This window comes from Pelmatolapia mariae, linkage group LG17 (genome assembly GCF_036321145.2).
Source record: "Pelmatolapia mariae isolate MD_Pm_ZW linkage group LG17, Pm_UMD_F_2, whole genome shotgun sequence".
In the NCBI taxonomy this organism is placed as follows: Eukaryota; Metazoa; Chordata; class Actinopteri; order Cichliformes; family Cichlidae; genus Pelmatolapia; species Pelmatolapia mariae.
In genome coordinates, this window is record NC_086242.1 from 21,810,522 (window position 1) to 21,827,828 (window position 17,307).

Genomic DNA, 17,307 nt, shown 5'->3' on the forward strand with positions numbered 1-17,307 from the left:
TTTATTCTGCTGTAGCCCTCAAGTGGTCATTATAGGAACTGCAGCTTTGGCTTCATTTTGCAGGTCTGAAGGTTGTTTGTTTCAGATCTGCAGAGAAAGAGTGTTTTCATCAGTGAACATACAATAGAGCTTGTAATTCCAAATTATTCACCCTTAAGACATCCTTCCTTCCTTTTATTTTTAATTGTTCTGACCTGTTTCTCTGGTTCACTCTAATGCAGCCGCTGAAGGAACGTGTCATCCTTGTTTTATTATAGTAGCAAAATCTTATCATCAAATCTTCCAAACTCAGCATGCTGAAACTTTTTGGTGAAGATGAAAAACTCTCAGCATGAGTCCAGAAGTCATTTTCCACTTCCTGCTGGAGACGGCGAGAACAATCAATTATTTCCTGAAAGTCACTTTGCTGTCGCCTATAATTGAGGTGAGAGCAGCAGCGAGGCTGGATGTGAGGTTAGAGTGTGGGTGGCATGACTCATTGTAGGTTTAAGCACAGAAGGAGCAGTGAGGAAGGAGGCTGGAGGCCAAGAACAATAATAAAAGTACTTTCGAACAGACTGCTTTCTTCTCGATAACAGCTGTCGTCAAGAGCCAGACACCACAGATCCGACCTGCTCAGGGAACGCTAAACACTCACTGCAGACTTATTGTTGGCTTTATTTTTAGTGGAAGTTTTTATCTCCCACTCTGTGACCTTTGGGTGGTAATGAGGAGCATTCACAACAAACATCAGAATGAATGGAGGGTCCCAAAATGTCCTAAATGTTTTTGACATCTTGGAGCTGAGGTGATAAAATTCCATCTTCCAGGTTGTTTTAACAGGTTCTAGTAAAAAAAAGCTGTCGTACTTGTGGACTTCACAACACAAAAAACAACTTTACAGTGTCCTCCATTTTTGTTTAAGGCCTGAAGTTTGTTTTGCACAATGTGCTGGTTTGAGGTTTTATTTTGGCAGTTTTGGTTATAAATTGCATCTCTTTGTGGTCTCTGTGGTCATTTTCTGTCTGTTTGTGGTATTAATTTTTGTATATTCCTCATACTTTGTTGTCTTATCTTGTTTCCCTTTCGTGAGTTGTCCTTGTATATTTTTCAGATCAGGTTCCCCAGTCCTGTTCCTGGTTGGCCTGATCAGTAACCGATCTATGCTTTAGGTGTGCTTCCCGCTTTTCTGTCACCACTTTCCTCTAATCCTGTTTCAGCTCCATTTGAGCAGAAATGCACCAATTAAATCAATTCTAGCTGACTTTGATCTGCTTCCTCCAAAACTGCGCAGAGATTTCAAAGCACACACACTCTGAAACACACACTTGAAGTTCTACTCCCTCAGCAGCAGGGGTCAACACACTCTCCATCTCTCCTCCCTCCCTCCCTCCCTTGCCATCATCTAATCCTCTCCACACTGGGAGCTTCAGCTGAGAGTAAGAGCGAGATAAGAGACGTTTTTGTCCTCTCTGTTCGAGCTCACTCTTCTCGCTCCATTTCTCCTCTCGCTACTGTTTTTTCCTTTTCTTTCTGAAATGGGATGTGGAAATTCCTCTCCAGCCAAACACATGACTAACAACAACAGCAGCAGCAAGCGCAGCAGAGGTGAGGACACTGAAAAACTGAACATACTGTTAGTCATATGGAGCAGCTGGCAGGTTTAAGGTGTCTTATTTTGCCTTTAGAGTTACTAAAGGTGCTTTAGTAACTTTTTTATGTCCTGCAGGTGTTAGCGGTCCAGTCTGTAGAGTTTTTGACTTTGGAAGCTGTAGGAGGTGAAAGCAGAGTCCATGTCTGTCTGCTCAAAATCAATTAAAGTTTTCAGGGATTTCTGACACTCCTGGAAACGCTGGAAAGCAATTCATCTGTAAGGTTTAAGTTGCAGTTTGTGGTGTTTTGCTGTTTCAAAGTTCACTTGTGCTTTTACTTAACTATAATTAAAAGCAATCAGGATCGACTGATTGTACTTTTTTATTGTTATCATTTGGGCTGTTTCAAAATAATTTAGTGTGTGATTTTAGTCATTAGTCTTCAGGATGGTTTTGGTTTTGTGAGTAAGTTTCTGTTAGTGTCTGTTTTTATTATTATTATTATTATTATTTGTTTTCAGTCTCTTTCTGCTGATTCGTCTCCCATGCTGGTTGTTTTTAAGCATCATGTGAGTCACTATCTGATGGACTGATATCTCTTGATGACTAACCTCATTTTCCATCTCATTTTGGGTTGGGGTTTTGTTTTGTTTTTTTGCTTCTTGTGCATTTTTTGAATCTCCTGGTTTGTTCTCTGAAGGGAGGGAGAATCATTTCCATTTGTTTATGTCTGTCTGTCTGTTTGTTAGAAGTCTAGCGTCTGTAGTTTTCAAGATATTATGTTCAGGTTTTATCTGATGATCGATACCAATAACAGCTCGAGCTGATTTAATTTTGGTGAAAATCTAGTCGAGGTCACACCAGATGTAAAAATCTGTAACAACTGTATATTACCCACAATTTTTCAAAGATCGTCTTCAAACTTCACAACAATATACGAGGTCTTGGAGAACTTGAGTAGTTAAGTTGGCTAAGGATTTGACCTTGATTGTTAGTGCCCAAGGTCAAAGTTGACCTTGAAAAAAAGAATTCAAGAAACAATATCGAGTAATATATCATATTAAAGGGCATGGTGGGAGCTGTGCAACACACTTTTTCATTTTTTTAATAAGACATCCTATGACGTCACAGTGATGTCAGACTTTCACAGAGTCACGCACTGCATGAATATAGATTAAAATCTCGAAGCCAGTTCTGCTCAATCATCTGGGTAAAGATAATAAAAAATATACCTTTTAAGTATATAGAGCTTCAAGGTCATAGGTCAAAGGTCAGACATCAGTGTGTTTTTTAGAAAACAGGCTGATGTTGTCATGAAACAGTTTTGATATAACCTTTGTCCTTCGTGGGGTGGGTAGGTGGGGGTGGCTTGGTGTTGTCTTTAAACTAATTTGTCTCCTCCTGGTTGTTTCCGGGCCACTTTCAGGTGGATTTACAAACTGGCTCATCCATTGAGTCATTTTTCTATTTTTTTTTTTTTTTTGTGATCTTGTTGTGTCTCCTTTTTGTTGTTGGGCATCTTTGCTACTGATGCACATGTTATACAACAGTTTAATGTGAAATGCTTCCCATTTTTATTCCTAATAAAATATTAGAATTATCTGAGGATTAAGTATGGGGACTTTATACCCTAAATTTTGAACATAAGAACATTGGAAAGGAAAAAACAAGGTAATGGGGAAGGGAACAAGGAAAGAAAGAAGGAAAAAAGAAAGAAAGGAAACATGGAAGGACAGGAACAAGGAAGAAAAGGAAAAAGGAAGGAAACAAGGATTGCAAGAAGCAAATGAAGAAAAAGAATAAAATAAAGGGAAGAGAGAAAGAAGGTAGAGAAGGACGGACGGAGAGAAACGAGAGGGGAACAGCGACTCGCTGCCAGTCAGGAACAACGACGGAGACTTTTTTTTCTGAGAATATTATTTTTTAGGAAAGGCTGGATAAACTTTTAATAATCAAGATTTAATGAGAAAAGTTTATAAAACACGACACAAAGATGAATCAAAGTGTCAAAGATCATTTATCTGGTGAGGAAATTATTGATGATTGTTGAGCTGTCACAGCTGTTTGAATCTGACTTTTGAAAAACAAATCATCAGTTTTTCCAATTTTACAAAGTTTTCACCACAAATACCCAAAGTAAAGTTTTCATGCCTGTCTACTTTCTCACCGTGTCTCTTTGCTCTATATAAAACAAATACTGAATTTTCAGTGTGTGAAAACATCAAAGTTGTTTTTTTACAAAGTGATTTCAGTGAGCAGGAATGAATTTAACTCTCGATTGATCTCGTTTCTGTCACTGACTTCAGATCCTGCTGAGTTTTCATCAAAGCTGTGAGTAAAGTTTCAAACATATTTTCATCTTGAAACATGTCACTGTTGTTTGACCTTTCTCTCATGTTGTCTGTTAACATAAATCAGCTGACTCTGTGTGTGCGTGTGTGTCGACAGATCAGTTGAGTCAGTGCCAGAAGATGACAAACGGAAGTCAGTCATTCATTTTTTCATTATAAAATCTTTTTATCTCATTCGTCACAGTTATCCAATATATTTGTCTAATGAGCTGACTTTGTGTGTGTGTGTGTGTGTGTGTGTGTGTGTGTGTGTGTGTGTGTGTGTGTGTGTGTGTGTGTGTGTGTGTGTGTGTGTGTGTGTGTGTGTGTGAGAGAGATCAGGAACTATGGAGGTGTGTACGTGGGGTTGCCTACAGACCTGAGCAGCATACCCCAAGTCCAGATTGGCTCACTCAGAGGTAACACATCCACGGTATCAGCTGATAGCAATTTCATTTTTTATACTTATACAGCACCATTTCACATCAGCAGTGATCTCCAGACACTTTCTATAGTAAGGGGTAGATTCTGCAACATCAGAACTCCAATGATCTCACCCATGAGCAGCACCTGGTGAAAGTGAGGAGGAAGCACTCTTTTTAAACTGGATAAAATTCGTGTAGAGAACTCAGACTGTAGAACTAGTTTGTCTTTGCAGTTTAGCAACCTCAAGACATCCAGATCTAAGCTAAAGTTTTCCCACGGGAATCTACTTTGGGACCTCTTTCATTTCCTATTTTTTGGATTTGAGTAAGGACGTTCAAGCAGAAAGACACCTCTAAGCTGATACTCCCATTTATAGACATGTTTCATCTATCCCACAGGAGTGTCACATTGCATTTCATTCATTTAAATTGGATTAACTTAAATGGTTTTCCACACCTGGATTTAGTTTTCAATGGTCTACAGCTGAAGTGCTTGCTAAATACAGTACTGTGCAAAAGTTTTGAGCCACCCCTCATTTATTTGTTCTGATAGGAAAATGGGTGCAATTATTTATTTTATCGTCAACTTTATTCTTCAACACAGCCTGAACTATCTAAGGTAGCGTTCTACTAATTTCTTGAAGTAGTCTTGAGGAATGGTTCTTTAGTAATCAAAGCTCTTCTTTCGATGTTGGCTCCTCATTTTTCTGTTCTCTGTCAAGATAATTGCTTTAATAAAGTTGAGGTCCAGGCTAGGGAGGCCAATGCATGACTGATTGTGTTCCACTGTGTGTTTTTCTATCCAGGTATGATTTTACTGTGTTTAGGTGTGTATTTAGGATCATTGTCATGCTCACTGCCAATTAGAAGCTTTCCATATGATCTTGGATGGTGAATCAAAGTCTAATGGTACTTTTCTGTATTCATTATTCCACCATACTCCAACACCAGTGGCTGATCACTGTTACACCTCTCTCTCCTGACCTCCTCTGTACATACTGATGACGATTAGAATCAAAACTTTCTGATTTGGGTTCATCTCTCCATCAGGGCTTAAATGGTTTCACATAGTCCTACACTTCTACAGTTTATTCTTCTTGTTTAAGGACAAACTGCACCCTTCTGATGAGGTATGCAAGTCTTCAGCTATCAGTTCTTTGGGAATCACCTAGTTGATGTAAAAATATTATTTTATGTCTGTTAAATTGTGTTATCTTTGGCATTTTTTGTAAACTGAACTAAATAAATGAAAACGAATGTGTCTCTGTAACAGGCTGCTAGTAAAGAGGTGTCTAAAGATTGGTTTCTTGCTAAGTTGTCTCATGAGTTAGGTGGCTTTTTATGCTTAAATGATTAATAGGTCAGATTTCAGAGGCTTAACAAACAAAACAATTCCTCTGAAAATGTTCAGGTACAAGAAGTGGACTGAAAATGAGGAAAAAAGAAGCCAATGTCCAAAGAAAAATTTTGAAAGACTCGCAGAAAACCTGGAGAACTACTGGTAAAGGGCACTTTAAAAAATTACAAGTCTGACTGCTTGGAAGGAAAATATAAAGAAATGAGGGGTGGCTCAAGACTTTTGAACAGAACATAATGGAAGCTGTTTCAAAACCAGGCGTGTTCAAATCCAATAAACTGTGACATACAGGTGATCTAAACCAATTGAATATAATGACATAAATGATTACCAGACTAAGTCTGACCTCCTTTGACCTTGTATGAGTTTCTATGCTCTGCGTCCTGGTTTGTTTGCTGTGGGGTCCGGGTTAAGATGGAGCTGTTGTTCTGTTTTGAGTAGGAGCAAAAAAACTGAGTGCAATGCAAAGTCTGAACACATAAACAAGGAGGAACCACAGTGCCATAAACTTAATGTCTCTGCCCACATTATATCCCAAATATGATCAGAACTCATGACAAGTAAACAAGCACATCCTCAATTTCCTGTTGAATCTTCAGGGTCACGAGAGCCTGGGAGAGAGAGAACTCTGGACACGCTGTGTGCTCGTTAGCATTTTATTATTAATGTGTGTGTCTGTGTGTGTGTGTGCGATGTCAGCCCCGTATTATATAATGTAGTGATGCTATGAGTGCATTTAACATATTGTTTGAGTGTGTGTGGAAGTTAATTAATGAACTCATCCTCTGCTGCAGAGCCTCCGAGAGACTCGCTGTCCCTCAGGAAACCGCTGTGGGGGGACTGACTCTGGTTTTAATGAAGAGCCAAGCCTGTGCATGCTTCACTGTGTGAGTGACGACCTCCTCTGGTTCCTCTCCACAGTCTCATTAATGAGAGCTGAGATGTTACATCAGTGGTAAAAGGGCCATACCAGTGTGTCTTTGCATTGTACAATTTTCCCATCATGCACCATTAAAGAGTGACGTGGATCCTCAACTCAAGGCTCGGGCAGTATGATGGTACATTAGGGTATTTAACCCTGGAGAACCCATGGGGTCAGATCCGACCCCATTGGTTTTCTAGGGAAACCATGGGGTCAAATTTGACCCCATGGGTTCTCCAGGGTTAAAACATTTTAATGCAGCCAAAAAACAGATATGGACACAGTGTTATGCACTGTAGTGCATGAAAACACCATCAGAGGGCAGTAACACCACAGCTGAGCTCAGTAAGCTGTGAAAGACTTGTGAACAAAGTATAAGAGGTGAACTGTTCAAGAGTATTCCAGGTTTAATAAAGTGTTAAAAAAATATTTTAAAAAACAACATATATAAAATATAGAAAAACTGCTTTTTATACTTTATACTGTATTTGTAAGGTATAAAAATAAAATGACACCAGTAAAGACCTGAAAAGTATGGAAAAACACACTTTGAAATATAAAGACATGGCAAAAAGGTGCAAAAATGGCAAACAGACTAAAATAAGAAAGAAAATACCAGTAATGACCTTTAGGACACACTGACATCCAAACTAAGAGCTCTGTATACATCAAATGGTGCCCATCAAAGCCTATTTCAGTCTGTGCTTCTCTGTGAACTGATAGGTACAGAGGAAGAATGACACAGCGTGAGAGAGTTTGTCGAGTGAGGAAAAAGAAACCCTGCAGGCGTTCATCAGCTCCTCTGTGTTGTCATCAGGAACCCACCGAGTCTCCACTGAGCAGCAGCAGCACCCAGCAGAGCCAATTTCATCTCTCAGCGTCCCCTCAGAGGCTTGAATGGGATCAACTCCACCTGATTCAGCTGACTGCGGCGACCCTGACAAACTGGTTAGAGAGTCCGGACGTAGATTTGGACCTGGACATTCAAATTGGTCACAGTTTGCTGCTCAGGCGACGTAACGCTGCAGGCTTTTTATTCCAGGCAGATGCACCAGAGGGAGCTCAGCATTTGGCCTCATTGGAGTGATTGGTAGCTGCCAGCTGTCCCTATTACATTTGTACAGTTTTTGTGAATATTATGGCATAGCTCCTCTTGTCATTGAAAAATTAAGTCATTAGGTATGCTTTATATGTTTTTGTATTGTCAGCCAATGGCTTCAAGATTTTGAATGATTCACATGAGATTAAACTGCTCGCAGAACACGATATGCAGCTTACAGCTCAGTCACATTAGAGGAAAAAGGACGGCAACCATCTGGCAGATAGGGAAATTTGTTGGTTGAATTGTTCGTTGCAAACTAAAAGACTACCCATAAGTTGAGCATACAACACTCTCAACCTCTGGGCAATTACATTTGATCCCAATGCAATTGCACAGGTAGCCTTGTGGGATGAACCTGTCTGCAAACATCTTGATGTATGCTCAATCATCCAGGTAAGTAAATCCCCAAAAGTTGATTCTGTTTATCTGGATGTAGCGTTTTCAGTGGGAGAAACGTTTCATGAGTTCTTCAGTCTCAGCTGACTGCAGGTTTCCCCAACATTATAAACAGTATGGTACTCATGGCCATTGATCAGTGGTCTTTAATCCGTGATCTTTGATCAGTGGTTGTTGTCATGAGAATTTGCATATTAATGATTAACGAACTGACCTCACAGTCCATTGTTACTTCAGTGGTGCTAGTTTCAGTCATTATGTAAATGTATTGTCTTTAAGGTTGGAGAAACCTGCAGTCAGTCAGCTGAGACTGAAGAAATCACTTGGATGAGTGACGAAACGTTTCTCCCACTGAAAACGCTACGTCCAGATGAACAGAATCAACTTTTGGGGACTGTCTACAAACAGTTCCAGTTTGACTCAGACTGTCTGCAGTTGCTCTTGGATTGATTGGCGAAGGTTTGCAAATAATTTGACCGATTGCCAATACAATGCTATCATTCAGTCATTTTGCACCACTTAGTGCAATTCATCTGCAATGCATCTCAAAGCAGCACGGGACTCGACTCAGCTGGTTGCAGACTGGTTATGTTCCTATACAAATACCAGGTTGCTCAGCGCCTGTTTCATTCTGCTGTTAAATTGCCGTCCTGCAGCAACTACGTCACTATTTGTGGAAGATTTTCTGTTTGAAGTCTATGAAGTGCCTATGTGGCAACAGATTTTTAATGCTTCACCGCAGTTAACTGCCTTATCAGCACAAACAGACTGCATGTAATTGCCAACTTCAGCAACTTAAGCCCATCTTATTTTCATGATTTCATTTTAAAGTTCACTGCACACGGCCACAGTAATTCTGGCCTTGCTGTGGACTCGAACCAAACTTTGGCATACAATGACGTAAATGTTGCCTTCACCAGTTGTTGTAACCACAGATGTAAACTATAAAGAATGGGCGTGGCTCCCCAGGAACAAAAAGTGGAATAAACCTGTATTTTTTCTTATGGCCAGCAGGGGGCAACCCATCTTGTAGGGGAAAATGAAGTTTAGGGGGAAATTGCTCCACTTCACACTTCCTTTATGACCTGCTGATGATTTTATGGTCTCAGTTGCAAGCCTAAAGTGTGACTGAATAAAACATGATGCTCATTTTATATAGGATTTGATCCGATTGGGGTAAAAATGGTGCAGTCTACGACCTGTGAGTAAGAAGTTGCTGTCTATCTTACTTGAATAATACCTTACTTACCTAAAAACCATACCATATAAGTTCAAGGAAATTCCCTGGAATTTATACGCCTCCTCAGAGTATTCACACATAAATGAAACTGAGCAGGAAACCTGCCGTCATCCAGCTTCAGTGGTGCCGGTGTTGTGCCAAAAACTGATTTCCAATGTTTGCGTGTGTTTTTTTTATGTGTAATATCGTTACTTATGTTGCTAAATAGATTTTGGTGAACAGGTATTACAAAGGGGTTATATAAAAAATTTAAAAATTACCTGTTTCTCAAGTATCTTTGTGACTGTGTTATTGCACTTACATTATAATCAATCAGCTCCCTTTTGTCCACTTAAAATATATTTACAGAACTATTTTCACATTTGTTGCAATTTCAGCTGTCCTCTTGGTCAGATTACTCTTAAAAGAGACATTTTTAAAGTCAACAATATTTTTTTTTAATTGCATACATAAAGGATACATAAAAGTCACTGCCAAAAACTGATTGCGGCTTCTACCTTGTTACAGGAATGTTGTTTGTTGCTCAAGATGACGTGATATCATTCATGAGGGATACATTTGACATATGTTTCACATATTATACACCAACAAGTTATTTATAGCAGTTTAAATACAAGCAATCAGTTTTTGGCAAATACGGGAAATCAGTTTTTGGCAGACAATCACTTTTTGGCACAACACCGGCTCTCTCCTTCTCCTCAGAGTTTCAGTGGACGACATCTTGATCCACATACGGCAGTTATTATTTTTATTTTCTAACGCAGCTCTTCCAGCTTCTAAAGTGTGAAAATCTGCTACAAATCTTTGATGTTGGGCAAAGTGTGGTGGTAGTCGTGATGAAAACATTTCTAGCATTCACTGTAAACCTTATGAACTGCATTCATTCATGCTGTTAATTACCTTTGAGTTTTAGATCAACTGTAAAAAGCTTTTTTGTTTCTGTCTGTAAATAAATCAGACGACCATGTGTCTAAAGCCATCAGGAGAAAACCAGCAGTTACGTTCACTTTTAACCCCCCGCGTTATATGTTAGAAGCACGATACAGACGATGCATACCGACGATAACTGTCCGACTGTCGCTCTGACAGTCGATAATTATTTTTCTGAATTCCAAGCAGATTTTATGAAGCATGTAATTTTTGAAGGACAAAAGCTTCAGGTAAGTTGGTTCCTTTCCTTTATTTCCACTGTGGCTTCTGGAGAAACAGAGAGGAAAACTCCAGGGCTGGAAAGATAAGGGGCGTTAATCTGATCCATGTATGTGTTTGGACCCTGGAAAGAAGCCAGAGTACTTGGAGATATCCATCCAGATAATAGGTGGAGCACAACTCCACACATCAAGACAAAGGCTGGATTCAAACCCCAGCAGCGGTACTCAGCACTGTGCAAAAGTGCTGAAACGCAGAAAAAAAAGCACTTGAACACACTGAGTGAATAAGGCTGGTAGCAAAAAAGCCCTTTGAGTGAGAGTCCTCACTTGGTTACCTGCTAAATTAGCCTAGAAACTAGAATTATTGGTCAGACAGTTGCATTAAAAATCCTTCAACAGCACCAACAAGGTGCAGACGTCCAGTTCTGGGACTTCAGTAAGCTGAAGTGAAGCTGAGCAGACAGCTAGCAGCTGTTTCACATGCAGCTGGAAAAACCTGGTTTAAAGCTAAAATGATTCCAACTCAGTTTCTATAGAATAAAGATTTGCTTTATTATTGTTATACAGAATATATTTGTAGTTTTGGAATTTTTGATGATGTCATCATGGACAGTAAAAATGATTCAGTTTGAGCTGCAGTGTATTTCACAATCACAGCTTTGGTCAAGCAATTCTTCCACTTATTTTAGGAATTGTCAAAAAAAAACCTCGCAATGTCTAGCATTTTCCCATCAAACACAACATTTTGATTTGAATAATCAGCCATAACACCCGAGTTAAAAATAAATATTTTATTTGTTTCTGGAACAAAAGTTTAGCTTTAATGCAAACATTCCCCTCCTGCTGTCAGCAGCTGAAGCAGAACAAACCACAAACTGCCAGCAGAGAGGGAACGAGTGTCAGCTGTGACCTGCACAGGTGCAAGAATCCACCAATAGGCTTAAAGTGCGCAGGAACGAGTGTGTGGTTTAACAAACTGAGGTCTGTGGGGTTTGGAGGCCAACACTGACGCTGGAGGAGAGGACGTTTCAGCTCAGCCTGCAGAAGGAATGTGACGGCTTACAGGTCTAACTGAGAACGACAGGTCTGAAGAAAATTACGTTAAAGTTTGGTCTATTTATGCTCTCTAATTAGGCTGAGAAACTCTTCATGCTGGAAGCAGGTACTGAATGCATGTTAACCTCTCCTCCTGCCCCAGGGTGCTAGTGGGGGATCTCAGAGCTGGAGGTTCATCACTAAAACGGAGGTAGCTGTGTGGTTTGCTTGTTTTGGCCCCGTCCGGCTGCTTTTTAAGGCTTCACTTTTCTAGTTTGCACAGTTTTTTTAGGAGCTCCCCATTAATGTTCGGTCCTGTAGTCCAGAGCCCTGATGTCCTCTCCTGCAGCCAGCTTCCTGTACAGCTGAGACAGCTCATCAGGCCGCGGCACCTTCGACTCCGGCGTGCAGGGAATATCGAAGTCTGACGACTGCTGAGACTCCGATTGGATGATTCCATCATCCCCCTCCTCCCTCTGTTTCTGCCCATCCAGCTCTGGTTGGATGATCAGGGTGTCAGGTAAACACGAGTCCATGTTCTGGGAGGAATGATTGGACAGTGTCAGACTGAAGCCATCGGGGGCAGTTTCTTCGTCGCTGAACAGATCGGGGGTCTGCGAGCCCGTCATCTCAGAGCAGCAGGACTGTGGTTGGCTCCTGAGGCTGTTCTGGCTGTCGGTCAGAGTCTCGGTGGTGAAGAAGTCCTCCCACCTCGGAGGCTGAGATGAAATGTCCTCCGGCTGTCCAGCTCCAACCTTTTCCTCGTCACCTTGCTGCTCCTCCTCCTCCTCCTCCTCCTCGCCGTTGGACTCGGTGCAGTCGACGTAGTTATGAGCAGCAGGCTGGGCATCGGTGATGGTCAGCGGTAAAGACTCCTCCACACACACAGGGAGTGCTGTTGTTTCAGGAGTTCCCTCTACTTATAGAACAAAAGAAACAAATCAAACAAACAGTAACAGTGAAGTACTAAGGGCATCACTTCCTGTCGTGACATTCATATCCTACAGCGCTCAGGAAAATTAAAGGGCCTACTCGATCATCTCAGCTGAACTTCCTCAGACCCCGTGAATCCATGTCAGCTGCTTTGGTGCAAATCAAAGTGACAGCAAGTGACTTGCAGGTTTACCTTTTTGTACTCCCAACTTCTTCCTCACTGGTGCCACATCGAGCCCATCAAACAGCTCGTCATCGCTCTCTGAGTCTGAACACACAAACACACATCAGCCTCGTTTTACTGACTGGTCTAGCTTATTGAAGCACCACGGCACATTCCTGCCTGTTGTTCAAGCGCTTATAAAAGCGTCGCCTCCTGTGTTTGTGTGAAGAAGCTGAATGAAGGGCAACGCGTGAGAGGCACAAACTGGGCCAAGCAGTGATCTGTAAACAAGCGTGTCTCGGCAGGCCCGCGTGCTGTTATGGAGAGCACCTGTCATTACGAGTGTGTTTGTGTTACCATAAGTAGGTCGCTGCACCCTGCTGCGTTTGAGGACTCCCAGAGGTTTGTAAACGGACGCCGCCTCATCAGACTGCTTCCTGCACATCAGCTTTAACCTGATCAGACATGCAGAAATGGCGTCGTGTTAAACTGTTAGATTATTGAATAAAGACAGCAGTAAAACCCTTTAAAGTTACCCCAAGTTACATTTGATTATAAATCAAGTAAAAGTAAGTTTAGACTTTTACATTTGTACAATTAAAATGAAGTCGACTCACATCTGTGTGACTTCAGTCAGTGTTCGACCAATGGGGATGACACTGGGGTAGATATTCACCGGCCGGAGGTATGACAGGAAGTCCTTAATCTGAAAATCAGGAGAAGCATAGCAACAAAAACAACATGAAGTCCTTTTAAAGTGGATTACTCTTCCAGCTTTGACTCTGATCCAGCAGCTTTGCATGATTCACAGTTCAAAATAATTCTTACTGATATCATAGTAGTTCTTAATGCAGTCTTCTTCTGATTGGCTGCCCCTCATAAACAGAAGGTTTGAACAGCAAATGGGTGGGGCTTTGGTTTCATTGTCCAAACAGAAATAAACATGGCCTGAAACATTAGCACTGATGCGACACAAGTATATATCTACTCATCATGGGCAAGGAATATTGGGATAATTTGGGGTTTTTAATTCTCCGAACCAGAATGGAATGGTTGTTTAGCACACATCTTTAATGACTTCAAACAAAAAGGTCCAAATACAATACTGTGTGAGTGGAAGTGCGTTTACCTCGGAGTAGGAGGAGTGGAAGCTGAAACAAGCTCGGTATGAACTGCCTCCTGTCCTGCATTAACACACAAAAATACATTTGGAGCACAAAACCAAACTTTATTTCTAATGAGTGCATGACGCTGGAGCTGTTCTTACTTTATTATGACGCTGGTCTTCTTGGTTCTTTCTCCAAACCACATCGTGGACGGTTTGATGCTGATGATGCGAAGAGGTGTCCCATCAGCAGCCGTGCATCCACACGGCAGCCGGTTTCCTTGGAAAAACTCTTCGTCCTACAAACAAAAATCCCAGAGAAAGCATAGTGTCACAGGAATGGAAAGAATGAAAGAAGAAAAGATTTAGGTTTTGTATCAGAAGTGGAAATGGTTCATTATCATAAACGCAGAACTACCACAAAGTTGTTTTTCAGAAATATTGGAGGTTCAGGAAAACAAATCTAAACTTCTGAAGTAAAGGAACCACGAATTTGTTTGTGAGAGACTAAAACGGGACCTTTGGGTGTCGACAGGCGTGTATCTGAGTCCTGCGGTCGGTTGTCACGTAGCTTAGGATCTCCGGCATCTTCTTGAACATTGCCAGAGTGTTGACGTGAATCTGCAGAAAAAACAGTGGACTTCATGTTACAGTGATGATTATGAGGTTAATATTTCCATCCATGCATCAGTTTCTCCCCATATTTGATGTCTGTGGTTTACCAGCTACTGAAGTTTTACCCACCATGCCTCTAAACTTTTCATTAATAAATACTCAGTGTAGCTTCCATAACTGTGTTTTAACATGTTTTATTTTATTTTATTTATTTATTTAATCTTTTTTTTTTTTTTTTTTTTACTTTGCTTATGCTATTTGTATATGTACAGCACTTTGTGAACCCTTGTTTTATGTGAAAGTGCTTTATAAATAAAGCTGGTATGGCATGGCATGGCATGGTATGGTATGGCATGGTGATGAAGGAAAGAAGGCTGACAAAAGAGACCTGTATGTTGAACTCCTCTCCCAGGTTGATAAACAGGTACTCGTATCCATACGCAGCTTTGCAGTTGAGCCACACAACGTGATGAGGACTCTGACTGATCCAGTTTCCAACCAACTCAGAGATTCCGGATAAACAGACCTCCTACGAACAAACGAACGAACACACACACACACACACAGGCTCAAATACCGATTAAAATCATAGAAAACTGACTGCTTCTAATTCATCATAATCATCCTGAGTTATAACATAAGTTATAACAAACAAGATTTTTTAATGGAGGAAATTTCAGTGAGGTTATGACTTATTTACAATAAAAGGTTCATGTACTAAATATTAAGTTTGAGCGAGGTGTACTTAATGAACTGGCACCTGTCCCTGTGTGTTAACTGTATATCTCAGCAGTGACTGAAAACCAGCACGTACCCGCGATGGGATCTGGTAGAAGCGCGGGTCGTAGAAGGTGGAGTCCAGATAGATGCTCTGAATGTCTTTGACCCTGTGAAGCGCGACACAGCGGCGTGAACTTAGCGCTCCAAAACAATCCACATCTGAAGCTTACGTGAGCTGTCCAATCACAGCTCAAGAAGAAAACGCATTCCAGACACAGCGAATCAGAGAAACTCAGGATGAAACGAGGATGATGGCGATGTTTGGTGACTGACCTGCTGCCCGAGTGTAGGTGCTCCATTCTGGACACGTCTCCGACAGGCAACCTGAAGTCTCCTGTATACAACACGTTTCCATGGGAACCCTCAAACAGGAACCTGTGATACACACAAACTACCAATTTGTTTGGTGTCCGATTTTCTCACCTGATCATGTGACCCCTTTAAAGTGTACACAGAACGCATTTTGAATTCCTCAAAGTCACAGACGTTAAAGAGTGAAGTTTATTTAGCCGATTATGGAAAAATTAACAAAAACGGGAGCTTCAGACTGAGCAGGTGGGAGGGGAGGTGAAACTGAAATGTTTGTAGAAGAGACGTGTTTAAGTTCTCCTGGGTCTCCTGGTGTTTGTTATACTCTGTAACAAACCCACAAGGTTACATACTTTCTCTGATTCTAGCTTTACTGACTTATATTTGACCCTGAAGTCACCTTATATCATATATTTCCTGACCAGCTGTAACAAAACCTCAATAAGTAAAAGATCAGAAGATCTAAACAATAGATTTCTCTGTGTGAGTTGTGTTCTGAGTTGTGATTAAAGTTTTGGGTGTTATGTAAAGGATCCGCTTGAAGCTTGGGAAGAGTGAAATCCTCCAAACATACAAATGTTGGTGGAAAATTAAACTCACATAACGGAGCCGGGACAGTGACCTGCTGGAAGCAACGTCACCACGACCTCTTCTTTCTGTCAGGGTTAAAAACAACAAACTAACACATATGGATGACAGGTTGCATCTACAGCTACATGTCTGACTTTTAGTAGTTTCAAATTTGACACAGAGCCAGACTCAAACCGATGAGCCCAGTACCTCTCCTGATGCTTCGTCCACGAGAGAAATCTGAGTCGGGCTCTCGAGCTCAAGAGGAACCTGAACAGATGATTCATCAGGAGAGATAACTCATGTTATATATCTTCTGTTTAAATATTTAAAGAACAATCTGATAACAGCAGAGATATGTACTCACGATGTATTCCTCCCAAAAAGCGTACTTTGGATTGTTCAGCAGCAGCTCTTTGGTTACAAAGGAGCAGTAAAGCCTCACAGTGCGACTGCAAACAACAAACTTATATTCAGCCCTGAGTTACACGCTCATTAAAGCAGTTTTAGGTTTTAATTTCAGGGTTTCAGAAATTGATTAGTTTCACAGCAGGAACAATTCATCTTTCCAATCAACCATGGGGCTGCTTGATGCCCATAACGCCCACAACAAGCAGCTGAACTGCACCCTCTGTGACATAGTAACGTTTCACAGTAAGTTTAAAAGATGGTAAATTAGTGCAGAAAGGTCACAATTGTAATTCTTCACCCGAAGTCTGAGACAAATCTCAACTTTGACTCAAATATCTGAGCATCACTGGATTGAATATCAGTTTAACAGCACCCAGGCTTCACCTGAACTGCAGCTTCCTCTTCAGCAGAGGTCCTTTCAGCCCCTTCATGTGATCTGTTCAGTGAAACAGAGAGGACACCCGCCATCAGGAGGCCACACATGTAATATGTACCGTTTCTAACAACTCCTCCGATGATGTGCAGGCGCCAGGCTCACCTTTGTGACAGTGGGAGAGGAAATATGCCCGGGCATGTAGGTTCTCCCTGTCGAACCGGTCCAGAGAGATGGTGGGGTACTCCTTCATCCGACCCGCAAACGAACTCATCTTCACTGCGACTCTTTTATTTCAGTCTCCTGTTAATTGTTCATGCGTACTTTTTAACGAAACCAACATATTTTTATTTCCAATACCGGTTTGTTTGTTTGTCCCGCCCACGGAACTGAGCTCCTCTTCTTCGCTTTGTTTTTAAAACCATTTAGCCAGTACTACCGCCACCCAGTGTCAACACGAAGTCCTATATTCCTGTCGAGCTAGTGAACTCTTATCCAGTGGTATTTTATCAGAGTGAG

At 41.2% G+C, this 17,307-nt stretch overlaps 2 protein-coding genes across 5 annotated transcripts; one reads left to right on the forward strand and one right to left on the reverse strand.

Moving 5' to 3' along the window:
• Nucleotides 1-1,429: 1,429 nt before the first annotated feature.
• LOC134646967 (overexpressed in colon carcinoma 1 protein-like) lies at nucleotides 1,430-10,292 on the forward strand. 3 transcript variants are annotated; one of them, XM_065469480.1, is made up of 6 exons: nucleotides 1,430-1,587; nucleotides 3,878-3,902; nucleotides 4,020-4,055; nucleotides 4,244-4,320; nucleotides 6,478-6,570; nucleotides 7,329-10,292. In XM_065469480.1, the coding sequence occupies exons 1-5, from the start codon at nucleotides 1,518-1,520 to the stop codon at nucleotides 6,525-6,527; spliced, it is 258 nt and encodes an 85-aa protein (XP_065325552.1). In that variant the 5' UTR covers nucleotides 1,430-1,517; the 3' UTR covers nucleotides 6,528-6,570; nucleotides 7,329-10,292. The 3 variants fall into 3 exon arrangements, with proteins under 3 accessions (XP_065325552.1, XP_065325553.1, XP_065325554.1); XM_065469481.1 differs by having other exon boundaries at nucleotides 7,335-10,292; XM_065469482.1 differs by having other exon boundaries at nucleotides 7,423-10,292.
• Nucleotides 10,293-11,251: 959 nt separating this feature from the next.
• Nucleotides 11,252-17,176, reverse strand: dclre1c (DNA cross-link repair 1C, PSO2 homolog (S. cerevisiae)). Of its 2 annotated transcripts, none has more exons than XM_063500861.1 (15): nucleotides 16,954-17,176; nucleotides 16,800-16,851; nucleotides 16,372-16,456; nucleotides 16,215-16,274; nucleotides 16,035-16,090; nucleotides 15,399-15,500; nucleotides 15,160-15,232; nucleotides 14,734-14,874; nucleotides 14,250-14,351; nucleotides 13,893-14,029; nucleotides 13,755-13,809; nucleotides 13,243-13,331; nucleotides 12,983-13,080; nucleotides 12,656-12,730; nucleotides 11,252-12,445 (listed from the first exon to the last, which is right to left on the reverse strand). In XM_063500861.1, the coding sequence occupies exons 1-15, from the start codon at nucleotides 17,060-17,062 to the stop codon at nucleotides 11,832-11,834; spliced, it is 1,848 nt and encodes a 615-aa protein (XP_063356931.1). In that variant the 5' UTR covers nucleotides 17,063-17,176; the 3' UTR covers nucleotides 11,252-11,831. The 2 variants fall into 2 exon arrangements, with proteins under 2 accessions (XP_063356931.1, XP_063356930.1); XM_063500860.1 differs by having other exon boundaries at nucleotides 11,252-12,448.
• Between the last annotated feature and the right edge of the window lie 131 nt (nucleotides 17,177-17,307).

Coding starts and splice junctions, on each gene's coding strand:
- LOC134646967 (XM_065469480.1), top strand. CDS start 1,518: ATGGGATGTGGAAATTCCTCTCCAGCCAAACACATGACTAACAACAAC. Junction 1,588..3,877: donor CAGCAGCAAGCGCAGCAGAG/GTGAGGACACTG, acceptor CACTGACTTCAG/ATCCTGCTGAGTTTTCATCA. Junction 4,056..4,243: donor CCAGAAGATGACAAACGGAA/GTCAGTCATTCA, acceptor GAGAGAGATCAG/GAACTATGGAGGTGTGTACG.
- dclre1c (XM_063500860.1), bottom strand. CDS start 17,062: ATGAGTTCGTTTGCGGGTCGGATGAAGGAGTACCCCACCATCTCTCTG. Junction 16,091..16,214: donor TGGACGAAGCATCAGGAGAG/GTACTGGGCTCA, acceptor TAACCCTGACAG/AAAGAAGAGGTCGTGGTGAC. Junction 13,332..13,754: donor TCCACTCCTCCTACTCCGAG/GTAAACGCACTT, acceptor CCTGATTTTCAG/ATTAAGGACTTCCTGTCATA.